The sequence below is a fragment of the Balaenoptera ricei genome, chromosome 8 (genome assembly GCF_028023285.1).
Source record: "Balaenoptera ricei isolate mBalRic1 chromosome 8, mBalRic1.hap2, whole genome shotgun sequence".
Taxonomy (NCBI): Eukaryota; Metazoa; Chordata; class Mammalia; order Artiodactyla; family Balaenopteridae; genus Balaenoptera; species Balaenoptera ricei.
The window spans coordinates 11,300,818-11,325,842 of record NC_082646.1 but is presented as its reverse complement, the minus strand read 5'-3'; the positions used below and the strand labels follow the sequence as shown (position 1 = coordinate 11,325,842).

Genomic DNA, 25,025 nt, shown 5'->3' with positions numbered 1-25,025 from the left:
GGGACACCCAAAGACAAACCCTCACGGAAAGAGTGAGGCCTCCAGCCACTGTCATTCAAGCCCCAGGTTCTGCCAGGAGGAAGGGAGTGAACTAGATTCATCGTTCCCTAAATAAGCTACATTAGAGACACCAGGGGGCGTGTCCTTTAAAAATACCCATTCCTGGGCTCCAGTCAGAGGGTTCTGAATCAATAGGGCTGGGGTGGGGCCTCTCTGGGGACTCTGGTTGTTAGCTGGGTTTGGGACCCCTGAACCGGATGACTTCTGGGGGGCTACCTTGACTCTTAACGATCTGCCTGTGATCTTAGCAGAGGCCTGAACCTCCGACCCTGATGCTGTTTGTTGTTTATGAGGCAGTTTCTCTGTGCAGAGACTGCTGTGGCATGTGATTTTCCCGTTTGCCTTCTGAGGGGGAGGCATTGGGCCCTCTCCCTGCTGCTTTTTTACAGCTCCAATTAATTGTGGCTCATTTATCAAGCTCCACCTATGCCCTGTGAGCTGGAGATCCGATAGGGAAGGTTGTTCACGCCCCGGGGTTGTAGTTACAACTGACTGCACATCAAGGTTACGTTCTGGAAAAGCCACCCTCCTATCGGCTCTCACTCCCTCCCAGACTGGTGTCTTCTGGGTCCATGTGTGCCCACTCCTCTCCATGCGGTCTTTGGGACCCGAGTGAGCAAGGCTGTTAGGAGTGATCTGGAAATCGGGAAGCCTGCAGCTGCACCAAGAGGGCTGGTGATGGGGGAGGCTAGGGGCTGAAGCCGGGAGGAAATCCCTGGGGATGGAAGAGGACCCAAACGAACCGGAAACCACCCACAAAGTGCAGGGACCCAGCACTGGCACCTGCAGGTGTTATGATCGCTGGGAGCTGCTCTTGCACCTCTGGTTGCCTGGTCCCCGTCCATGGAGGGCCTGCTTTGCCTTCTTCCCTTTCTCCTGGGGTGGGGACGAGGGGATGGAGACCAAGGGGGCATGGAGAGGCGGAAAGTGAGGCCAGAGAGCACGATAATGTCTTTGCCTTAGTAAACCGGACAGCTTGCCAGCCTGCCTGGTGCGTGCTGGATTCCCACAGCTGACTCTGCACTGTGCTCTGGGGGGATGGGCACCTGGGCTTTCGTGGGGATCAGCCTCAGCCGGGCAGGCAGCTCCCCAGGGAGTTACTCCCTGGCCAGGAGGTGTTCGGGCTGACACCCCGCCAAGGGAAGGAGCTGAGCTGTCGTGTGAGTTGCCTGGTGGCCCTTGGACCAGACGTTCCTTGCCTGAGATTTTTTTTTTCTCTCCGCTGGGCTACCCTTTTAGGAGTGAAAGGGACATCTAATAAAATCTTTTTTTTTTTTAAAGGTGTTTCACCGAGCTCGCCTTCTGGGCTTGCTTTGTGAAAAAGCCCTTGGATGTTCGGATGCCTCCTTTGTGCTGCTCTCACCCCTTCACCTCTCCTAGGATTGGTTGAGGGGGCCCCATAAATCTCATGTCCTCTGAATAGAAAGACTTGAGCAAGTTGTGTTCAGTCCTTGTTTCCGCTCTGATCACTGTAGGCTTTGTAACCTGCTCCGAGCGTTATTTGATTGTGAACCTGCCCATGGGGCTGTTGTGAGGTTGCCCGAGTGCCGCATTGCTGGGCTTTAAATCTCAGACCCTGGATGAACTTAGTGATTCTTCCAGGTTCCAAATCCTTTATCGACTGATATTTGCATAAATCCTCAATTTATTCCCCTCTGGTTCTAAGGGTGAGGATGTTTTGGAGGGAGAAGGCTGTTAGCCTGAATTCCCAGGGCACCTTTGCCTGGTGGGCTTCTGATCCGTCGATGCTTCCAGATTCTTCCCAGGGGCGAGGGCCGGCAGGAGAGGGGGAGAGGGAGGGCTGGAGGAAGGCTCTGCAGCTGGTGGCGATTCCCTTAGCTGCTTTCCCCCTGAGCATCTGGAAGAAATAATTTACTTATTTCTATTTTTTGTTTGCACGTCTCTGTCGATGCCTGCCTGGACTTACCTCTCTGGGAGTGAGAAGGAACGTTTTGGAATGACATATTTTCCTAAAAAAAAAAAAAAAAAAAATCCAGGGTCTTTCTGTTTAAAGAGGCCTCATTTCACCTGTTTCCCCAAAGAGCTTGGGTCCTGGATCAAATTAGGTGCAGGTGCTTAAGACCCAAAGCAATGTAGTTAAGGATTAGCTCTTTTGTTATTCTGCCAGCCAAGTTGGTGGCACAGGTGTTTCCCTTCTCCCTTCAGACGTCTGAGAGCACTACAAGGAGTGGGCAGGAGGAGGAGGGGAAAGGAGAAAGCAGCTGTGGGAGGGAGGGGAGGGGGAGGGGAGGGGGAAGGGGGAGGGGAGGGGGAGGAGAGGGGAGGGGAGGGGGAGGGGAGGGGAGGAGAGGGGAGGGGACGGGAGGGTTTTCTGCACTGAGGGCCTATCAGCTCAGGTGTGTACTTTGCATGGGCCCGGGAGGTGGGGTGGGCGGGGTAAGGTGGGGGTGGGGAAGCATGCTGGTGGACTCTGCAGAGGCTCCTGGGAGTCCAGAAGCTCGCTTTCCTTCTCCTGTTAGCGAGACAAGCCGAGGTTGAAGGGGCCGGTGGAATAGGCTTCTCCCAGGCATTGCTTGTGCTCCGGATTTTGGAGGGGGGGGGGGGACTTGTCCTGAACGTTCACACCAGCTCTCAGAATTTTTGTGAGTGTGGTCATCAGTTGGCTCTTCCCACATGGAGGGGGGTGGGGTGAAACGGTTGCCTCAGATGTGCCAAGATGCCAGCCCCTGAACTGTCCGTCAGTGACGGGTGAAAGGAAAAATAAGAGGAATGTAGTTAGCTTTTCATAAAGCAGAACCTGTCGGAAAGAACTGTTCTTGATTCTGAGAGTCTGTCTTTCCTTTTCCTCAGTTTTCCGCGTTAAAACGTCCTTTCTTTGAAACATGACGGTGATTCCAGATGGCGGTTGTATGGCTTTGGAGGGGGGCAGATACGTAACAGGTGAATCCCAGGAGCTCAGTGGTGTGAATGCATCTCCCAATTATGAGAAGTTCAAAACAAGTGGAGGGCCTTCTCCTCGGGGACTCGGGCTCCTTCTGTCCTGTGGCCCCATTCTCCTCTGGGACTCTGGGGTCCTGAATGCAGCCTGCGGGTAGGGAAAGAGAACAGGGCCGTGTAGGGCCACACCCCATCGTAAGGCCTGGGCCACCAGTCTGCTGTGTCCTCACGAGGCCAGGGACAGAGATCCAGAGAACAGCCAGCCACGCTCTGACACGGTGGCTGTTTTCATTAATGTTCTTTCCTGGCAAAGTAGAGGTGGCCGACCAATCCTCTGCTGGCCTGCCTAATTCATCTCCATTTTGCTGGTTTACAAAACCCAGAAGCCTGGGAACTACTGTTCGCAATAAACCGAAGGTCATTTCTGTGGAGTCCTGGAAAATATTTCCTTACTTGGAATACTTCAGAAGTAACTAAATAAAGCTGATGTTTTCCTTTTGTTCCTCCTTGTTATGAGCTAAGGATAAGCAACGTCACCTGGAGGCCAGAGAGAACCAGTTTGAACAGAAGTTTGAGAGCATGTGGTCTTTCTGGCTTGTGTCCCTTTTTTAAACGAGGAAGATGCTTCAGTGTTTTGGTTTCACATCTGAAGAGTGCATGTCCCATGTATGGAGTAAGGATGAGAATAACCAGAGGTTGATTTCAAAAAGGACAAAAATAAGCCATGTTATTGGTTATGCCAGTGAGAGCCTGAGAAGATTTTTTGCAATCCGGTTAATGCCAAACGGCAGAGGGCTAGTGTTTCTTCTTGGGGAAGTTGAGTCTGGTGGAATCTGCAGAGAGGGGAAAACAGGCCACCCTGGCCCGGTGCTCCAGGTTGTAAGCACTGTAGTCATGACAGAGGGGGAGAGAGTCTTCCTTTAGCAAGTTGGTGGCCGTCACTCATCATGGGTCCTAATTTCTGCGTTGGTTTGATCTCTTTCAGGTTAGTCTGAATGATTCCCACAATCAGATGGTGGTGCACTGGGCCGGAGAGAAGAGCAACGTCATCGTGGCCTTGGCCCGGGACAGCCTGGCGTTGGCGAGGCCCAAGAGCAGCGATGTAAGTATTGGTGTCGCTCTGGGCGTTCCTCTGTGCGGCCGGGACGCCCTTTTCTCATCCATCGGGGTGATCACGCCAGACGAAATATGGGGTAATTGGGAGAATCCGGAAAATAACTTATATCCCTCATTTGCTGAACACGGGGTGGCACAGTCAGCGTTGCCAGGAGACCCATGTGATGTGTGGTGACTTTTGTGCAGTGGTAGGGTGTGATCTGGATCGTTGCATGTGCTCAGCAGAATGCCGGAGGTGCGTTCCTGGGCAGAGCTGTCGTTCGGCAGTGGAGCCCGATGGAACCGAATGGGTCTTTCCCATGTGCTGTTTTCTTCTAACCCGTTACAGGTGGGTGAGTCCTTGAATCTGAATCGCTCAGACTCTTAATTTCCACAGTTGGCACCTGACAGTGTTTAATAGCCTAGGTGCTTTGAAGACATTAGACCAAGGGTCACACACTCAAAGACCCGTGATAGAGGCCAGGTGGGTAACGGGCAGGGGCGAAGCTGCCTCCACGTTTATAACACTCTTCACCTCCACAAGGAGGAAGGGTCTCTCCCATTTTTCTTGAAGTATGTGGCCCTCTGGGACTTCTTCCCACTTTTGATAGAGATGCAGGTTCAAGAAGCATTCACCAGTATCTTGATTTGAACATGGTGGTGAACGCTGCTTGGTCTCAGGGTGCGAGACGCTGGGAGGTGGAGGGACTTTGAGCTTCTGGGCTGTTATTGGCTCTCAGCTCTCGTTGCCATGCAGGGCCCAGTGCTGCTGGATCTGATGTTTTGAGAGAAGCTCAGAGGTGGGGATTTTTACATGAAAACTGCTGAGTCTTACAAGTTGGCAGCTGACGTATAGCTTTTACAAACCCTGTGTGGGCCAAGTAAAACATATATGAGGGCCAGAGTGAGCCCTTGGGTCCCAAGTCTGTGGCCCCTTCTCCAGACCTCCCCTTGTGGGGAAGAGGAACAGCCCCTGCCTCGGGTCAGGGTGAGGCTGTGGACAGAAAACCACGTTGTGGAGCTTCGGTCACTCTGCACTCTGGCCAGAGGAAAGCCCCTGATGACTTGGCGAGCACTGTCCCATCAGCCTAGAGGACACACTTGGAATTCTTGAGCCTAGATTTGGTCTCCATGAGGCCCCTCACTCTGTATCCACCATCTGGTTTGGATGTGCTCCAAGGTAGGGGACCAGAGGGCGCCCCAGGGGCTGTTTTCTAGTGGGCTGAATGGGGGCAGTTGGGGAGGGCAGACGAAGGGCTGGCCATCATGATGTGTAACTTGGCCCAGGGTGGGTGCTGAGCAGTGGTGGTGGGAAACCACTGCAGCTGACAGCCAGTCTGGGTGCAGTGACCTGGTGCAGGGCTAGGCTTGTTTGGGGCCGTGACTTTGGCCCAGTTATAAATGCGATCAGGGTTGGCAAGCGCAGATGGCAGTGTATCGAAGACTGTTGGCCTGTGAGAGTCTGTAGGCCCCTGTATTCAGCATTATCACCATCCAGAGGCATCTCTTTTGAGCACAGGAGACAGCTCTCTGCCCTACTGTATTAAGAAATCCTCAGGGTTTTTATGTATTTTAAAAATTCTTTGTGCAGATAGTATTTTTGGCGAAGACCTATCTTTTTACTGTTTTGTGGTACAAACAGGAGCCCAGAGGCATTCAGTGATTTGCATGGGGTCACTCAGCATGTCTGGGGCAGGGTTGGGGCTAAGACCCCATCATGTACTCAGTGCGTGAGGGTATAGTGTTGGCACGGTGACCAACATTAGTTTTAGCACTGAAAGTCCTATATCCTGGGACCCTCCTCAGTCTTGGATGAACCAGGAAGGTTGGTCACCCTACAGATATTGCCAGTCTATCCAAACCCAATTCTCACTCTGCCTAAATATTTGGGTGATTCTTACTAAGGACCCATTGAACATTTGAAACGATAAACTATTCTGGAATGAAGTATATGCTAAGATTAAGTGGAAAGGAAACTTCGTGCTTGGAGATAATAAATTGGGACGGCAGAGATTTCCCTCATCAATGCATAAGCTACATTAAAGAACTGGCAGATGAAACCGAGATGTTCTTATGTGAAAAGTTAATGCAAAAATAAATTCTGACTCAGAGGCAGGAGTAGGTGGTGCTGGAGTAGTAACAATCTAAATTTTCTTTAAAGATTGGAAGCACGGTTCACAGGGCCCCCGTCAGCAATCCAAAAGGAACAGAACCTATACAAATTAGGAACTGTGTGAGTTGGAGAACGGCCAACTCATACATATTCAATATATAAAAAAGGGATAGATCTGGAAGCTGGAATCCCGGAAGATTTGCTCTTAAACAGAAAAAAAAAAAAAAAAAAGAATATCCGGATGAACTTGTAGCCAGTGTGAGCCCATGAAGCATGGCTCCTGCAGGACCTGTCTTTTTCTGTGCTAAGTCTGTAGATGAAAGGAAAGCGAAGGTGGTGTTTATCTTGACCGTCCCCGCCTCTTCCTTTCTGCACCCTCCTGATGTATTTTACCAAGTACTCAGTTGCCACATAATTGACCAAAGAGCTTTCCAGAGATAGTGTCTACCGGAAGATCAGAATCAACCAGGGGAGGCATCAAGAATGGTAGGACTCACTGCCCTTGTACCCAGAGTGGTGTGACAGTGTGATTGGTGCCCCTGGGGATAGGCAGGGGAGCAGGGCCCGCGCCCGCCGACAGGGCAGAACTTGGTAGCCTGTGGGAGCCGGAGTCTAGCTGAGCCCCAGGTCTGAGAGCAGAATGCATGGGTTTGAATCCTGGCTCTACCATCCATCAGCAGTCTGACCTTGAGCCAATTCCTTCATTTCCCCTTGGTTTTCTCATCCATCAGTGAGATCATCCTTGTAAAATCTTGCTCCCCAAAGGGTGGTCTGCAGACTGGCAGTGTGCGGGTTTCATGGGAGGTGGTTAGAAATGCAGAATCTCTAATCTCACCCCAGACTTCCTGAATCTGAGTCTGCATTTTGACCTGTGTCCTGCTGGGTGATTTGTAGGCGTGTTACAGTTTGAGAAGTACGGGTGTAAAGTACTTAGAACAGCACCAGACACGGAGATGTTTTCTGGACATTTTAACCCTTCTCCCCCCTCGTCTCTCCTCCTCCTCCTCCTCCTCCTCGTTATTATTATATGGTTTTGAAGTACAGGGGAAATAATTTAAAACCGTTCACTTTGAAGGACCATCTTTAGCGGTAAGACTGATCTAACTAGTGACTTTTGGCAGTTTAGAAACTGGGTATGGAATTAAGAGATACAGACTACTGTATGTAAAGTAAATAAGCCACAAGGATATATTGTACAGCACAGGGAAATATAGCCCTTGTTTTGTAATAACTTTACATGGAGTATAATCTATAAAAATATTGAATCACTATGTTGTCTACCTGAAACTCATATAATATTGTAGATCAACTATACTTTAATTAAAAAAAAAACAAAACTCCTTCCTTCTTTATTTAGTTAAGGGAGTAGTGTCCTGTGGAGGCCAGAGAAGACTAATTAGTACAGAAACCTGTGTCTGGATGCAAAGCAAACGGTAGAAGCACAGGATGAGTGAGCCTTGGGGGGCGTTTGCCTCAATTCACCTGGAGCTCGTTGTGGGCAGTGAGTGAGGCAGCATGCTAGGGAAAGAAACCCTGACCCAGAATGTACCAACGGGGGTGCTGTGTGGAGGCCGTGAGGTCGTCAGCTCACTTGGCCTCGTCTGAACACTGGAAGAGGCCCTTCCAGGGCTCTTCACCGTGGAGGAAGGTGGGTAGCTGTGCACAGCCCCGAGCTTGCCTTTGCCCTATTGATTTGTTGATCGAATAGGGATAAGAATTGTGAGGATAGGATCAAAATACCATGTTGGAGTTGTTCAGCCTGGAGAAGGGAAGCAAGGTAGGCTGATGAGCAGTTTGAGAGCCTCAGGCGTAGCGTGGACCCTCACATGCCTTCCTCACTTCTGTGTAGTACAAGCCCCAAAGGGATGGAGTTTGCTTACGGACGAGAACGTTAAGGGGGAGGTTTCTGGTTTTGAGGGTGGCCGCACCTCCACCACCAGTGGGTGATGCAGAGGTGTGGCGGGGTGTCTGGGGAAGGCCCCAGGCTTCATTCAAGGTGGTGTTTTCTCTCTCCATCCGGTGTCCCTTCCAGTGCCTGGGCTGTAGCTTTGGTGCGTGATCTTCCTCTTTTAGCAGAGAAATGTAAGCGTGCAGAGGAAAACATTCACCCAGAACGTTGACTTGAGAGAGTGGAAAGTCAGCTGAACTTGGGCTTGGAGGAACCCGTCCTAGTTTTGTCAGTTTCTAGCAGCATGACCTTGGGCTAGTCGTTCATTTCTCTGAGTTTTATCTCTTAAATGTAAACAGCTGTTCACTGAGTCACGGATCCATTCATTTCACTCTCTTTTGTTCACTTACAGAACACATGCATTTACTCATGCTGTGGTTTATAATGAAATTTATTCATTTCAGAATTCTTTTCTGAGCACCTGCTATGTTCCAGGTCCACGGAAAGTGGCAAAGGAGAGACTCACTCACGGGGTTTTTAAAGATGAAGAGAGTTGATGTACACAAAAGAGTATTGTTACTGAAAAATGCTGCCCCATGTGAGCTTATTATCACACTTGTGCCTCTGAGGAGGTAACTCGGAGTGGATTATCCATGTAGGGAACGCTAGGGCTGGAAGGGGCCTGAGCTCCCTTTTGGAGAAGCCGTCAGTTTGCTGCGTGTGACTTTGAATGTCACAAGGAACACTTCACGTCTGTTCTTGGCCTGGAGGATGGAAGTGAGAAAGTACCGCTTGGTCTTCTACCACTCAAATGATCTGTGAACTCTCAACCTGCTGAATTTAGGAAGCTGTTTTTGTGGCAGCCCCTTACCGTGTGTTTGGTAGTTGGGGAACACGTGCTGTGCTTAAGCGTGTGTGTTTGTAACAGGAATTCTTCCAGATATTGGCAGAGGTTCTGTCTGTGCTCTTCCAACCTCGACATCTAATAAATATTAATAACGCGCATGTGCGCTCAGTTTTCTCTGCACAAATGTCGTGTAGTTCATTGTTCACGTGGGGGCATCGTTTACCAGCAGTGACGTGTTTACATGCCCATTGTGTGAAGGGCCGTGTCTTTGTATGCCTGGCGTCTAGCGCAGTACCTGGCTCACATGAACCTCTCAGAATGTGTTTGCTGCTGAGTCGATGGGATTCGTCCCGAGTTCCCATTCTTCTTGGCATTCACCTGTCCTTTTACTTTAACGCTTTCCCCAATTCTAACTCAGTATTATATTCATAGTATTGACATTATAGTGTGATATTCATCTGTCAGGCTCATTTTTAACCCACTGACTGTATTAATTTCGCAGTGCCTAGGTAGTAAAGTCTAGGGACAAACTATCTGACAGCTTCCATTTCTTCCATCCCTTTCTTGAGATTTGATGGCTTTCAGGTAGCCTCCGGGCACCTGGTAGACACTCAGTGCACAAGTTATTCTTCTGTTTCATACCTGTGGTTACCGGAGAGCCAGAGACCTGGAAGCAGGAGAGAAGTAAATACCATTGGCAACTGCATGGCCCACCCTGCTGTTCCTCTAAACTCAGAATCTCCCACGTTACAGGGTCGGGTGCTGGAGGAGGGGGGTTCTGGGACCCCTCTGTGCAGCCTCTGCGCATATTTAATCACTTAGCGCTGCTCTCTTTTTCATCTTTGGGGCTACTCTGTGAAAACCCATGAGGGTTTTTTTTTTTAATCGTCTGGAATGCTGTAAGGACAGAACTCCCCAGCAGAGGGATGAGAATTAGATTACCTTTTGGGGACATTTCAACAGATGGCAAAACAAATTCTCAATCCCTTCCCCTCAGACAATCACATTTTCTCAGCCTCTGGATATAGTTCGTTAAACACTCAACCCGGCCGTGGTGAGGAGCTTATCATGGTTTCTGTCTGCGTGTCTCCCCCTCCAGGGAATTGTTGTGGCCTCAGAAAAGAGGCCACCGGCTTGGGGACAGACACAGAGGTGACCTGCTTCTCCTTTGGGGGTTGTCTTCACACCTGTAATTTCATGGTATCAGGGACCCGTTGGGAACCACATTCAGGACGCAGGGGACGCGTTTGCAAGTGGAGGCGGAGGGAGCCGCCTTTCTGCCACTTTTCTCACCGATCCTTTTCTTCTTTCCCACCTCCATCTTCCAGGTTTACGTGTCTTACGACTACGGAAGATCATTCAAGAGAATCTCAGACAAGTTGAACTTTGGCGAGGGGAACAGCAGCGAAGCTGTGATCGCCCAGTTCTACCACAGTCCTGCGGACAACAGGCGTGTAAGGACGTCACCTGTCGTGACTGCGTGGGGCTGTCTTTTGGGACCATGGCTGTGCTACAGGAGGGCTGGGAGGTGCAGCGCTTGGGCGTCTTTGCAGCATGACAGGCAGCCGGGGACTGTTTTTCTGCTTACCTAGGAGTCGGTGACAGAAATGTCATTCTCAGGGCAGAACTGTGCATAATCAAGCAGGCCAGGTCCTGGCCAGGCAGGATTTCTAGACAAACAAGGGCAGGTTAAAGCCCAAAGAATCTGCCAACTGCCAAATAAGTTGCCTGATTCATAGGTGGCAAAAATGTTACCCAGGGCCACTGGGGCTTGCACTGGGGTCTACTCTGGGTCTTCCAGGGCAGCTGCTGAAGTCTTGGTTTCATGGGTATCACCAGTGTGTGTGCACACATGTGTACCTGCGTGTGCATGTGTACCCCCGCTTCCCTCCAGCCTATACCTGGTCTAGAAGGGAAAGCCAGGGCAGCTGATACTGCTGTGGCTCCTGATTTGTTTTCCCAGCTGTCTTCCCTGGGGCTTTGTTTCTGCTGTAGAACCCGGGCAGTTTGATTTGGAGAAAGCCTAGACTTGAGATGGCCCTGGGCCCCAGGGAGGAAGAGGGGGGTGCAGGAATCAGGCAGCCTGCAAGGCTTTCCTGTTGGTTAGGTAGCTTTAGCTTGGAGAGTTGTATTTGGTTGCCTTCTTCCCCACTCTAGCGATCCCTAGCTCATTTCCAGGATAGGATGGCTGCTTGTAAGGATGCTCGAAAACTAGCTCCTTAGAAGCAAAAGCGAAGGTACGGGGAAGCTGCTGCTTTTTGCTCAGCCAGAAAGGAAGGAGAGAGCGAAATCCACAGGGTCCTCTGACCAGGTCCCCCCCACCCCCCCGCAGTGCTGGCTTCTCAGGTTGCCTGTGGTCTGTTAGCAGGGGCTGTATTCAAAATATTTAGCCACTGGAATGGCCCTGACCAATCAGAACAGACCCAATCTGGCGGGAGCTGGGTTTTGAAGGCCACCCTGCTGAGGCAGGCATTAACCTTTCAGTTGCTGGATTGTGGGCTGGTCCTGGGGAGAGGACCAGGCCAATGGAGCTTCAGGAGGGGCCACTCATGGGTTTAAACTGGCTATTTACTAACAGAAGCAATTGTTTTTTTTTTTTTTTATAAATTTATTTATTTATTTTTTGCTGTGTTGGGTCTTCGTTTCTGTGCGAGGGCTTTCTCCAGTTGTGGCGAGCGGGGGCCCCTCTTCATTGCGGTGCGTGGGCCTCTCACTGTCGTGGCCTCTCTTGTTGCGGAGCACAGGCTCCAGATGCGCAGACTCAGTAGTTGTGGCTCACGGGCCTAGCCGCTCCGCGGCATGTGGGATCTTCCCGGACCGGGGCACGAACCCGTGTCCCCTGCATTGGCAGGCGGATTCCTAACCACTGAGCCACCAAGGAAGCCCTAAGCAATTGTTTTTTTAACGACTAGAATAGGTGCTACTGGTACCTACTAGTTAATATCAGCCCTGTCCGAGGTCTCAAAGTGGAGGGGCAGTTAGGACAAACTCTCCTCTAACCTAACTCCAAGGTGACCGAGCAGTTCTTCCCTCTGTGAAGAAAAGCACAAAAAGGGGTTGGAATGGGTTCTGTAGTCTGGACAGCAGGCCCGCCACGTGCCCCGCCCCCCCCCCCCCCCCCCCACTGCAGTGTCAGGTCTGGTACTGGGGACTCCCAGTCCCTCGAGTGACTGGGGAAACCTGCCCCAGGGTGCAGCTTGCTGGCTGTGTTGCGTCTCCTGTGGATCGATCTGCCTCTCAAGAATCAAACAACCCTTGGATTAGTCTCTACGTCAGGTTGTACCTATCCATTATCATTAGTAGTAGTAGTAGTAGTACTATTACACATTGTCCCGAAGTTAACTCTTGCTGAAGTTGTGGTCTTGAAACTGCTCTGTTGTCCCTTTCAGCCCCATCTCGTCCCCTCCTCACCTCTGACCGCAGGGCACAGATGTCTGTAAGCAGGTTCCGTCTCCCTTCCTGCTTGTCGCGGGTTGCAGTGAGCAGCTGCTAAACCCGCCCGACGGAAGAGTCAGAAGACAGGAAAGATGAAGTTCGGGGCTTGCGGCGGGTTGTGGTTTAGTGCAGGGAGAGGATCTGGGGCTTTTGAAGCAGACGAAGGAGCAGGGCAGGGGCTAGGGCAAGAAGGAGGGAGAACCAGCAAATGGTTGCAATAAAGGAGATCTAGGTGCTGCATGTGAGGTGGGAGCCGCGGGCCCGCGGCCTCAGTGCTGTCACCTTGAAGAGGAGGGCTGCTTCGATCTCTCAGGGCTGAGTTGGGGATGATTTGGAGTTGGTGGGAGGATGCATAGGGCTGCCTTCTTGGAGAACTTGGTGGCTGTTGGACCTGGGGCCTGGAGCAGGCTGAGTGAGGTTAGGGTTGCTGCCTTCCCTGTTGGGTTTGTTAATTCCCCAGAGGAGGCTGTCTGTTACCCCTCCTCAGACTTCTCAGGAAGGAAGTGACTCTTCCTGTGCCGATGACTTTGGTTACTCTTGCCTTTGTCCCTTGGAAGGCACATTGCCCCACTCGACCTACCACTTCCTGAGAAACATCCCCCATGGCTGAGTGCTTTGCCCTCTACACCAGGGTGCTGGGCCCAGGCACATCACCTGTGCACAGATGTTAGCGTGGCTGCCACGGAGGGCGATTGGAAATGGTGGAAATGACTGTTCGCAGCTGCTCGGAAGGGCTAAGATGTCATGAAAGGGCCACGTGGAAGTGTGGGGGGGCATGGCCTGCAGGAGGGGAAAGAAGGTGCTGCTTAGGTAAATGGAGCGGCTGTGGGGTCATGTGAGAGTTTGGGTCTATTTTCGAATCAGCCCGCCGTCCCCCTTCCTTCTTTGCGGTCCCCTGAGGGCCACCGCCTAGAGCGGTGTGCGGCTCCAGCCACCTGACAGCTCCACCAGCCTCGCAGCGCACCCGAGATCAGTCGGCCATGTCCAGACATGTCTGGGCTCTTTGAAGGTCACTGGATGTGTGGTCAGGTTTCCCAGCCTCCACAGATGCGAGAGCTGGTCCTGCCTTTTTCCAGGCAGAGGTTGGTCCCGGGTGAGATGGTGAAACGCTCTCTCTTCTTTCCCTTGGTTCCCACCTCCTGGAGGTGAGTTCGTTCACTGCTTCGTCTGCCCAGCCTCCTCTCACGGTACTCTTGGCTTCTTCACTCGAAACTGGAGAGAGTCACTTAGGCTAACATGGGGATGAATTCTGTAGCGACTTTTGTTATCTTCCCGTAGGTCTTTGTGTTTTAGGAGGGAACGTAGCGTTAAGCTAAAGGAAAAGATGAAGCACGTCTGGAATATTAAGTGATTGCAGACATGCTTGGAGAGGTGATGGGTGGTGGTGAAGATGCTCCTGAAATTGCCCAGGTTAGGAAGCATTTAGTAGGTCAGCTCTGCTGGCCAGTCTGCAGGGTCGCCTCGAGCAGACTTGACAGCCAGGCGTCCCGGGACTAAAAGCAGAGTAGCACGTCCCATGCCTTCCTGCTCTGTGCACATTTGAGGAGGTTACTTAGCGGCAGGAAGCACGTGCCTAAGGGTGGGATGGAAGCTGCAGGTCATTAGAGTAACGTTGGATCAGAGAGGTGAAGGCTTCGTGGGTGCTCAGGACTAGGGCTGGAGCTTCACAGGTGGGCAGATTTCTGTAGCTGGAGCAGAGCTGGTGGGAACCCTAGGGGATCAGGGAGGAGAAGGACATGGGCAGAGGCTTCAGGGGGCCAAATGTGTTTTCTCTGCAGGCGGGGAGGGGAGGGTTTGCACTGAATGGCTTAATGATGTCAGTGGGGCCCCACCTGAAGAGGGAGGAGTTTGCCCCCTGCCTTGAGGACTGGAGAGAGCCATGGAAGAACCTTTGAGTTGGCGGCTTACTGTGAATACTGTCCCTTAGGGACCTGTGTCTGGTCTGCCGGCAGCATGCAGGATGGGCTGGGAAGGGCAAGGTTAGAGAACGGTCAGAAAGGGAGCCCGTGGGTTACTATAGGCATGAAGTTGCCCAGTCACTTTACCAAACCTAATATCCACCCTCTAAGGGTCTCACTCCCTGCTGGTCCTAGAAGCCAGGAGGATGAGTAAAACCCAGTGCCGACCCCAATTTCCTCATAGTCTCTAGTAGGACCACGGGCCACGCTAGTAGCACTGGGAAGAAAAAGGAAGGCACTGATTGTGAAAAACCTTTTAGAGGAAAACCTAACAGGGTAGGTGGCCGATGGAAAGTAAGGGAAGGCAGTGGAGTAGAAACCAGACCCTAATGGTGAGTAATGGGGCTGGGGAAGGCGTCACGTGGATAGGGCTTGGGACATGGGGAGGGAGAAGTGAGTTTTGGGGGGCAGGTGGCGAAGAATTCAGTTTTGGACAGAGAGCAATATCTGGGCACATCCGGGTGGAGATGCTGACTGAGAAGGTAAAGAAGGTCGTGAAAACTACACTCTTGGGAAGACATCAGGATGGGCGTGGAGATTTGAGAGTCTTGGAATGCGTGCTCCTGGAGGGGCAGTGGTGGAAGCTTTTGGAAGGATGAGCCGTAAACCACGATAGCAGCCGAGGATGGAGGAGTCAAGGTCACCTGAGGGCAAGGAGCTGAAGAAGACAGAGGGGCTGGCAAGAGAGAGTCAAAGACAGATGGTCAGGGGTGGGGCGTGGAGCGTCGATGCGACAGTGTCGCAGAAGGCAGGAGCGCTTCCAGGGAAGCTTGGGGACTGGATTAGGAGAGGAGGCACTTCACTGAGCCCAGCAGTCCAGGCCAAGACCTATGGATTCAATTCGGGAAAGGCTGCCTTTTTGTTGGAAGGAGAGAGGTAAGGTTTGATGAACCAGCCAGACGCTGATACGAATGCTGCCTCTTCCTGGTCACCTTGGGCAGCCGACCTGTCTAAGCATCAGTGTCCTCGTTAGTAAGAGAGGAGATGACAGTGTCATAGCCTGGAGTTGCTGCGGGGACGCTGTGAGTGAAAAGAGGCGAGGTGTGCAAACGTTCAGCCCAGTGCCTGGTGCATACTAAGTGCCTCTTGAAAAATTGTAGCTATTGGACTTCCCTGGTGGTCCAGTAGTTAAGACTCCGCACTTCCAATGCAGGGGGCACGGGTTCAGTCCCTGGTCGGGGAACTAAGACACACATGCTGCGCGGCGCAGCCAAAAGGAAAAAAAAAAAAAAAAGAAAAAAGAAAAATCATAGCTACTGTCATGAACATCGTACATTCTGAGGCCGGACATGTGATTTCTAGGTCCTCAAATGTGAAACTGCAGGCAGCCATGGGATAGGGGTTTCTGGAGAAAACTTCTCAAACTGAGAGAACACTCCCTCCCCCAATAACCAAGACGGTTTCAGAGCAGGAAGATGGGCTGTGTTATTTCTAGGGGACGCTTTTATGCCCCAAATTCTGATGATCCTCTGAGGGTCATAATTGTTTTTATCACTTTGCCTTTGGTTCCGCTAGTTTTTGCTTTCATACCATTTACTAGCCTTTAGAGTTAGATGTAATTAGGCTTCTCCAGAGTTTGGAGTTTTACCTTAGATGCTGTGGAGGAAACAGAGGAGAGAGAACGCATAAAACACACGCCTGGGAAGCTTACAGACTGGACGTGGGGAGAGAGCGTGAAGGAGAAGGAGCTGGAATGTAAGAAAGCAACGTTGTAGACAAGTGCGAATTGTTTCTGCAGGCTGAAGCTGTTAGTGCTGAAAGGGTTCCGAGCTGAAGCTGGGTCTGGAGCAGGTGGAATCAATTAGGGAAAGCGTCCTTGGACTGATTCCTTTGCATCATTGATTTCTAGGATGTCAGTGGCTGAGTTTTGGTAGTGCTGGGTCCCCCCCGGCTCTGGTTCTGGGTCACAGTCGTCCTCTGAGTCACCCTGTACTCCTGGGAGCAGGGGACGTCCTCCAGCTCTCTGTGTGCACGCAAGGCCTGCCCCCTTCCGGGCTTTCCAGCCTTCTTTCCTGGTATTTCCCTCAAGCCCCAAGACTGCCATCAAACCCATACTGTATTTTTTTTCCTTCCTCTTTTGTTCCCAAACTCAAACTGCCCTCGACTTGGCGTGTTCCTTCCCTGTGGAAGTCTTGTCTGCCCTTCAAGGCCCAAATCTTCGGTGGAGTCATATCCGATCTCCCAAACCGGAACTGATCTACAGTCTGTGCTCTCACAGGACTCTGTCCATGGTTTCTCAGTTAGTCTCATTTCCCCTTGCATTGTAGTTGGCTGTAGACGCGTCTTTCTCCCACGTTAGACTGGAAGGTGCTTAAGGGGAAGGATCCTCTGCTTTCTCTGGGGCACCCTCGGCATCTGGTCCAGGGTGAATATTCGGTGCGCATTTGTTCAGTTGAATTGCTTTGATCCTTTCCCCTTGAGAACTCTTCAGGCCGGCAGTCACTCTCCAGCCTGACTTGTTCAGAGTCACTCACCCGTGGGGAAGCAAAATAAGCTGAGACCCCTGCTTGCCCGCTGTGCCCCGGAGTGAGTCTGCCTGCCCCAGTGGCAGCTGGGTCCTCGGAGCTGCCCTGTCACCTGGCACGGGGGCAAGAAGGGGAAGCTAAGCTTCCTGGGTGGGTGATGTCAGGGGTCTTCCTGGAAAGGTGTGTCGGAGGATGCACGGGTAGTGAGCTGGCCCACCCGTGTGCAGCCAGTCTGGAGAGCAGGCCTTCTCTGCCCGGCTTCCGAGAGCCACCCTCTGATTGTGACCGGGTGACCCCCCAGGGAGTGAGAAAGGCCAAGTCAGTTGAAAGAAAAAATAGAAAGGCTCGACTCGCTTCATTACCTGGGTAAACAAGAGCACCATCTGGCTTCAGCGCGGCCCGTCTGCACCCTTCCTTCGCCGAGCCTCGTGTGGTGTGCACCAGGGTCTCTTCATTGCCAGGAGATGGCAAGAAAGCCATGTGCGAGGGTGCCGGCCCCTGGCCTCTGCATGCGTGGGCGCTCAAACTCTGTTGGGGAAGGGGTGTTTGGGGCGCGGCCAGGCTCTGCCCTGAGCTCTCCTCCTTTCCCTGCAGTACATCTTTGCAGATGCTTATGCCCAGTACCTCTGGACCACGTCTGACTTCTGCAACACCATCGAAGGCTTCTCCATCCCATTCCGGGCAGCTGACCTCCTCCTGCACAGCAAGGCCTCCAACCTCCTCCTGGGCTTTGACAGGTCTCACCCCAACAAGCAGGTAAGAGAGCTTCCGGAACACGGTCAGCTGGGGCTCCTTGAGGTTTCTGTTCTGCCCCAGTGGATCGCCTGTCCTTCGAGTGACCTCCCCCAGCCCCTCCCTCCTCCTCTCTCAGGCCGAGCCTTTGTAGCTACTATTTCACTTCCCACGGCTGCAGAAAACTATATCCCCCTGGCACCCTGGGTCTGCATCCCAGCCGGGGAGCAACACCCAGCCCCGGCAGGCCCTGTTAGTTACACATCAGGCCCTTCTTGCTGCAGGGACACCTCTGTTAGTCCTGGGGGTAAATCGGGTCTCTGGAATTAAATCAAAGAGAGCCAGGTAGGGAAGGCTGGCATCTGAGCCGTGCTGGGACCTCTTGTCGAATTTCTGTTCTACCTTTCCCATCCTCCACCTTAAACATACTGCCCTTGCCTACCATTTATTTGAAGTTACCATTCACTTAAATATTCTTGCTCTGTGTGTGTGTGTGTGTGTGTGTGTGTGTGCGCACGTGTGCACATGAGCGCACGTGTGTGTGTGAATATAATATAAATGTGTGCATTTGCTTCCTTTAACCCGGATTTGAAGGAAAGGTGAGAGATGGGGAGAGAGCCCAGGTAAGTTTCTATCTCAAGGTTAAAACTTGCCAAGTCAAGAGTATTGATCTGGCATAATCTTGTGAAACCTGTTGGCCCTGTAGGATTGGGTTCATGATGAGTTTCAAATGGCTCTGCTCAGAGGAACCTTGGAACGATTCTTTTTCTTTGCAGGTTGTTTAACCAAAACATGACCTGTTTATCTTCACTTGCCTTAGGGAGTAACCCAAGTATGGGCTGTTTACCAGTGTAGGTGGATTATTGTTGTTTTTAGTCTCCTGCTTCTTACTCCCTGGTCCCTAGGGCCACAGGAACCCTCAGGTTTTGTCTTTGGAAGTTGAGGGGCAAAGATCAGCAAGTCAATTACTCATGGCCACACCCTGTGTATTCAGGGGATTCCCTAAGTCCTCTCCATTCAGCTTTCATCACTGTGTCCCATTATGGGTTTTCAAGGACACTGTTTCCCAGGCGAGAAGTACTGAGTATAATCCTTGTTTTCACCACCACTTGAGGGTCAGTCTTGAGTAAAATATAATTTCTGATAATCCATAAAAGGAAGACAAGTCACAATCGTTTTTCCTTCCTTCCAATACTGAGGTACTGAGACCTCAGTAACTGTATGGAGAGGAATGCAAAGGTGAACTGTCCTGCCCTTCCTGCCCTTGTTGGCACGTGGGGTAACCGAGTTGGGTAATGTGATCTCCCCACCTGTCTTCACAGGTGACGTATTGTTGAGGATGGGGTTTCCATGGGTGTGTGCTGGCGATGCCATTCAGGGATCTTACATCACGCCTCTCGCATCATGACCGCTTGTCGCTTTGGTCTTTGCAGCTATGGAAATCAGATGATTTTGGCCAGACCTGGATCATGATTCAGGAACATGTGAAGTCCGTTTCTTGGTAAGTCGTGCCATCTGAGAAATTTGAGTTACATAATCCCCTTGCTTCAGTTCTAGCTCCTTCATGCAGGGCAAATCTGCCCTCCCCTGAAATGTGAAGCATCTGGTTCAGGAAAGACACATTCCAGACCCAGGAATGAGAGCTGCAGGTATTACAGACTCCCCAGGGGTCTGGGGGGGTGAGGAAGGAAGGTAACTTGTGAGAGGAGTGACAGAGCTTTTGCATTTTTCAATCCGTCAGGGAATCCAGGGGGATCTTGAAGCTCTTGCATGTATTAGAATTTCTAAAAGACCTTCATTTTTAGAGCATCATATCAGAAGTGGGGATTTTTCTCTAAAATTCATTCATTTGTTCATTCATAACATATATTTTTTGAATGTCTGCTGCATATAAAACAGATGCTTTAGGGTGTAAGAAGTTGAATAACTGATGGATATAGTTATTAAGGAGATTGCAGTTTAGGAGAGAAGAAAAGACATTTTGTGCATGTAACATACATCATGAAAGAAGCACGAAGTCCCACGGACATAGCATAAGAAGCCAGAGGAGGGCCACGCTCCTTCCAGGTGGGTCATAGGCAGCTCCACGGAGGCGGTTACTGTTGATCCAGGATGCGCACACCAGGTAGGGTGTGGCTGTTTGGAGGTGTGCAGGCTGGGAATTCCAGATGGGAACAGAACGGCCCAAGGCAGAGACCAGGCATCATGGTGCTGGGGTGGAGAGCCCTGAGTCTTATCCTTGGGCAGTGTATTGGGTGACATTTGGAAAGGGGTGTTGGTGTCACAATCTGCAGTGCTTGATAAAGGAATTTGGACTGAATTCTGAAAGCAATGGGGAGCCATTGTAGGTTTTTGAGAAGGAAAGTGAAATCAACAGGGCTAACCTTTCAGAGATTGTTTCTGGTCTTAGTCACTTCTGGTCTCTTACTGTTATGGGGATGATGTTTATAATCTTGAATTTGTACATACGCAGACGAATGTGTAGAGCAGACTCCCAGGAGTGGACTTGGTGGGTCAGTGGGAAAAAGTCAAACCATTCACACCCACCAAACTTGATACCTCTTGATCTTCACCACCCTGGATCAGCTCTACCCATACGTAATCTTCCCCGTTTCAGTTTCTAGTTGCTCAGGTGGAAAAACTCTGAGTCATGACTGATTCTGTGTTTGTTTCATGCTTCACGTTCAGTCCATCAGGAAATCCCTTTGGCTCTACCTTCAGTATATACCCAGGATCCACTACTCAGCTACTGCTTTACTCCAAGTCACTGCTGTCACTCATTAATCATCCAACTGGTCTTTCTACTTCTACTCTTGTCCTTCTACAACTGATTCTCAGCATGGCCATATTGATCCTGTTAAAAGCAGATCAGATCATGTTGTTCTTCTGCTTTGAACCCTTTCATGTGCATCATTATTTTTCTCAGATTAAATGCCAGCTACATTCCTACCACAGGGCCTTTGCACTTGCTATTTTCCCTGCCTAGAATGCTTTTACTAAAGATATATTTGTGGCTTGCTCCTTTACCTCATTCAAGTCTGCTCAAATAACATCTTCCAGATGGGGCCTATCCTAAGGATCCCATGAAAATTTCAATTATTCCTGTCATTCCCAATCGGCTGTAGCCTGATATGTTCTTTTTTTGCACAGCACTCATCACATCCTAATATACTCTTATTATGCTTATTATTTGTCTTTCTTCAATAGAATAAAACTACACGAGAGCATGGACTTTTTTCAGTTTTGCACTAATATATCCCCAGTGACTAAAGCATTGAAATTGTAACTTTGCCAAATTTTCTATAGAAAGTGTCAAATTTTGCACTCATTCTCAACAACATAGAATTATGCCTTTTTCCACAGCCAATGTGTTAGTATCTCAGTATAGTTGTAGTTTTTTATTTTGTTTTATTTATTTATTTACTTACGTAGTTGCGCCGGGTCTTTGTTGCGGCTCGCGGGCTCCTTAGTTGTGGCACGAGGGCTCCTTAGTTGTGGCATGTGAACTCTTAGTTGTGGCATGTATGTGGGCTCTAGTTCCCTGACCAGGGGTCAAACCTGGGCCCCCTACATTGGGAGCAACCACTGTGCCACCAGGTAAGTCCCTCAGTATAGTTTTAATTTGCATTTTTCTTATTATGAATGAGTTTGAACATCTTTTAACCTAAGGGTCATTTTTACTTCTTTTTTGGGGACATGTCTCTTCTTGCCCTTTGCCCTTTTTCTATTAGATTGTTCATCTCTTTATTACTGATTTCCAGGAGCTCTTTATATATTTGAGATTGGTCCTTTGTGATATGAAAGAGCTTGTATGTGTATGTTCATTTATATTTATATTTTCCCGTTTGTCATTTGTTTTTTGACTTTTACATGTAGTTTTAGTCCTCATTAAATGTAGTGGCCCCACAAGATGTAGATCCTGTCTGTACGTCTTTTAGCTGTCTGTTTGAAGAGGAATGTCTTTGAGTTCGTATTGCTTCCTTAGTAATTAAGGACAGTAAAGGATGGAGCAGAGAGGGGCCTTACAGCTGAGTATCTTCAGGCTCCAGTGGACTTCCTTTTTGTAGAGGGCAGCTCTTTCTGACTCTCATTATTTTCCTTGGGCAGAGGTTGTAGAGTCTTAGAGAGATTAAAACCACACTCTCATCCGAGTACAACCTCTACCCAGGGAATACCATTAGAACTTTTATTTTTTGCTTTTTTTGAACTTTAAAGGGTCAAATTGCTCTTTTTCTGTTTAGAGAATCATATATTAACAGGGCAAACCAGCAGGATTACTAAATAAAGAAGCTTCACGTTTGGGAATTTGTGTGTTGTACCTTCTGTCTCTGTGCAGACATGCAGATAGATATCCTAGGGGAAAGGGCTGACCTGTCTTATTGTAGATAATTACATGTCTGGTGTCAGGGAATTTCAGGCTATTTGGGGGATTTCTCCTAGGATCCCCCATAATACGTGGGAGTGTAATCTAACCTCTCAGAGAATAAAGGCACACTTTGTTCAACGATGCTTGGCAGCCTAGGAGCAGCAGGGGTGAGGAAAACCAGTGATTTATGTTATCCAGAGCTGGAGATTGGCAAGACAGGACAGAGGATGAGCCATGGGGGCGGGTTTCAAGGATGCCCTGTGGAGCACCCCTGAAAGACTGTAAGTGAGGTGGGTGAGGCCAGGTGAGGACCAATGACAGTGCTCAGAGACAGAGCAAGGCTTGGAACTTCCAAATGAGGGTAAAGAGAACAGGAAGTCAGTGTCAGTGAGCATGGACAGTGGGAGGCTAGCGATTGCCAAGTACAGGAATTTGTTGGGGGAGCAGCTCTCAGGAACGAGAGGTTCAGATGTGGATTACGGAAGAGAATTGGGATGAACGTCACAGCTCTTTCTTTCTTTTTTTTTTTTTTTTTAAGGTTAGACTTTATTTTATTGCCTAGATTCTATTTTTTTTAATTAATTTATTTTTTATTATTTATTTATTTTTGGCTGTGTTGGGTCTTCGCTTCTGTGCGAGGGCTTTCTCTAGTTGCGGCAAGCGGGGGCCACTCTTCATCACGGTGCGCGGGCCTCTCACTATTGCGGCCTCTCTTGTTGCGGAGCACAGGCTCCAGATGCACAGGCTCAGTAGTTGTGGCTCACGAGCCCAGTTGCTCTGTGGCGTGTGGGATCTTCCCAGACCAGGGCGCGAACCCGTGTCCCCTGCATTAGCAGGCAGATTCTCAACCACTGCGCCACCAGGGAAGCCCTCACAGCTCTTTCTGTTGCTAGCTGTTGGCTGCTGCTTTTGGTTACGAAGGAATAGTAGAGGTGAGCTCCACCTCAATATCTGGGTAAAGGTCCCTTCCTCTCTGCCTTTTTAAAAATATCCAGTGTGTTTTAATTTGCCTATCCTCTAGGGTAGAGGAAGTACTTTAATCAGTACTTCTAATTGTGGAGAAGAAGAGAACACGTCCTCCCCACCCCTCCCCTGCTCTGCACACAGAGCATCTCATGGTGAACATTAGTTTCTCGCGTTGGGACCGGCTGGTTTCTCCAGTGTCCGACCAAGACTTCAGATTGTAGGGCCAAAGTCAAGTCTTCCCCCTTTGCAAAAAGAGGCTCTTTTGTTTTTCTCTTTATCTTCCTTCTTTTCTTCTTCCTCCCTTCCTCCCTCCTTTCTTTTCTTTTCCTTCCTGTCCCTTCTGTCTTGGAACTTGCTCCTGACAATGCATCTTGGAAGGAATTTCCTATCATTGCCTTCATTATCCCGAGAGCCATTGTGTCTACAGAACCGTACAAAGATGGTTTGTATGAATTAATCATTAATGAGTCCTTCTGCTTCTCCTTGGGTCATCACTGCACCCTTACTGTGAAGCTCTCCTCCAGATTTCTCCAACTGTTTTTCCCTCTTGCTGAATGGTCCGCCTGGCCTTGGTGTTCTTGTGCATGTTAGGAAACCTCGGGGAGGTTAGTTGTCCTCCCAGGCTGCTCTTAGGGCCCTTCTTTGGGGACACACCAGGGCAGAGATTCTTCTCTGAGGTAGTTTGATTTAATCACTTTGCAGTTTTCAGTTTGGAAGAGCTTCTGTAATATGTCCATGGATCCATGCAGCAAAGATCAATGCAGCAAGGAACTCTATAGGATAAAAAGAAATGTAAGACATGGCCTTTGATGGAATCTGTATTCTGTCTAGGAAGCTCAGACAGACACATTATGGTGAACGGTATAATATAGTGGGTAAGAAGCTCCATTGTATAAAGTGAGAAAACTGATTCCAAAATCCACTTAAGGCAGTTTTCTCCCTTTTCTTGAACTCATAAAAAAGGCTTGGAATTGAGACGCATTGTTAGTGATGGGAGAAGGGCATGGGGGAAGGCTTCCTGGAAGAGGGGGACTTGCACTTGATCTCAGAAGACGAGTAGGATTTGGATGTGCAGATCAGAGTATATGCAGAGGGCATCCAGGCAGAGGGGGCTAGTGTGGACAGAAGCACAGAGGGAGAGGTGAGCCCTGCGTTTCTGAAGGACGTCAAGGGGATCGGTACACTTGCCTTTCACTTTTCCTTCTTTAACCTGTCCTCTAGCCCCACCGGAGCTTGCCTGGAGTGAAACCCAGGCTGCATTGTAAACAGCAGTACCAGCAGAAAATACTTGACAAGTGGCAATTCCTTTCCCTCTCTACTGAGCCAAGGAGCCATCAAAGGGATGTGTTTGCGGCACAGAGAGAGAGCATCACTTGTAGCTGCTGCCATGGTGACCCTGAGTTCTCACTGATGGTCTGCGTGGCAGGACCTCCACGCCTCCAACAACTCAATGTGGAGATGATGACAACCGCTTTTTTTTTTTTCTTCCAGGGGAATCGATCCCTACGACAAGCCAAACACCATCTACGTTGAACGGCACGAACCCTCTGGCTACTCCACAGTTTTCCGAAGTACAGACTTCTTCCAATCCCGGAAGAACCTGGAGGTGATCCTGGAGGAAGTGAGGGACTTCCAGCTGCGGGACAAGTACATGTTTGCCACAAAGGTGGTGGTAAGTTCGAGGAGTAAACTGCTTTTGTGTGTCCTTTCTGAGGGTGGGCATTCTGTGATCAGGCACGGAGGGTCCATGCAAGCAGGGACGGAATGCACGTGCCTGGGGGAGCTTGACTGCAGGTGCTGGATGTAGCTGGACACTCCCAAGGGGCCTGGAAGGTTCTGGGAGGTCAAGGAGCAGAAAAGTTTAGACAACCACTCAGTGCCTCTGGGTGCTAGGAATTTGGTCCTTTCCTGGTCCAGGCATCCTTGACCAACACACATTTCTTTGAAATCCCAATGAAAAGAACACAGAAAGGAGGGGTGGGGCTAAGTGGCTTTTTTTCTTTTATCCCACTACCTGATTTCCCTGCAGCTCAGGCCGATTTCTTGGGGAGGTTTGGACACATGTTCATTTACATGGCTAATAGAATGTGTAGTCATTGGCTAGTGGGAGTTAATGCTCTAAGAAAAGCAGTACTTAAGCTTCCAGCTGTCAGTAAGTAGCTTAACTCTCAGGCTTTGGGAAAATCTTGATTTTATGTGTTG

General features: G+C 50.0%; 1 protein-coding gene across 3 annotated transcripts in view; it reads left to right on the top strand.

The window, feature by feature from the left end:
* Nucleotides 1–25,025, top strand: part of SORL1 (sortilin related receptor 1) — a 162,648-nt gene that overhangs the window by 12,774 nt on the left and 124,849 nt on the right. For 2 of the 3 annotated variants that reach the window (XM_059930177.1, XM_059930176.1), the window contains exons 2-6: nt 3,944–4,060; nt 10,230–10,355; nt 17,354–17,515; nt 18,925–18,992; nt 24,315–24,495. In XM_059930177.1, coding sequence (XP_059786160.1) covers nt 3,944–4,060; nt 10,230–10,355; nt 17,354–17,515; nt 18,925–18,992; nt 24,315–24,495 — 654 coding nt within the window. Of the gene's footprint in view, nt 1–2,879; nt 2,962–3,943; nt 4,061–10,229; nt 10,356–17,353; nt 17,516–18,924; nt 18,993–24,314; nt 24,496–25,025 lie in introns of those variants that run through there. The other variant, XM_059930178.1, reaches the window with a different exon arrangement.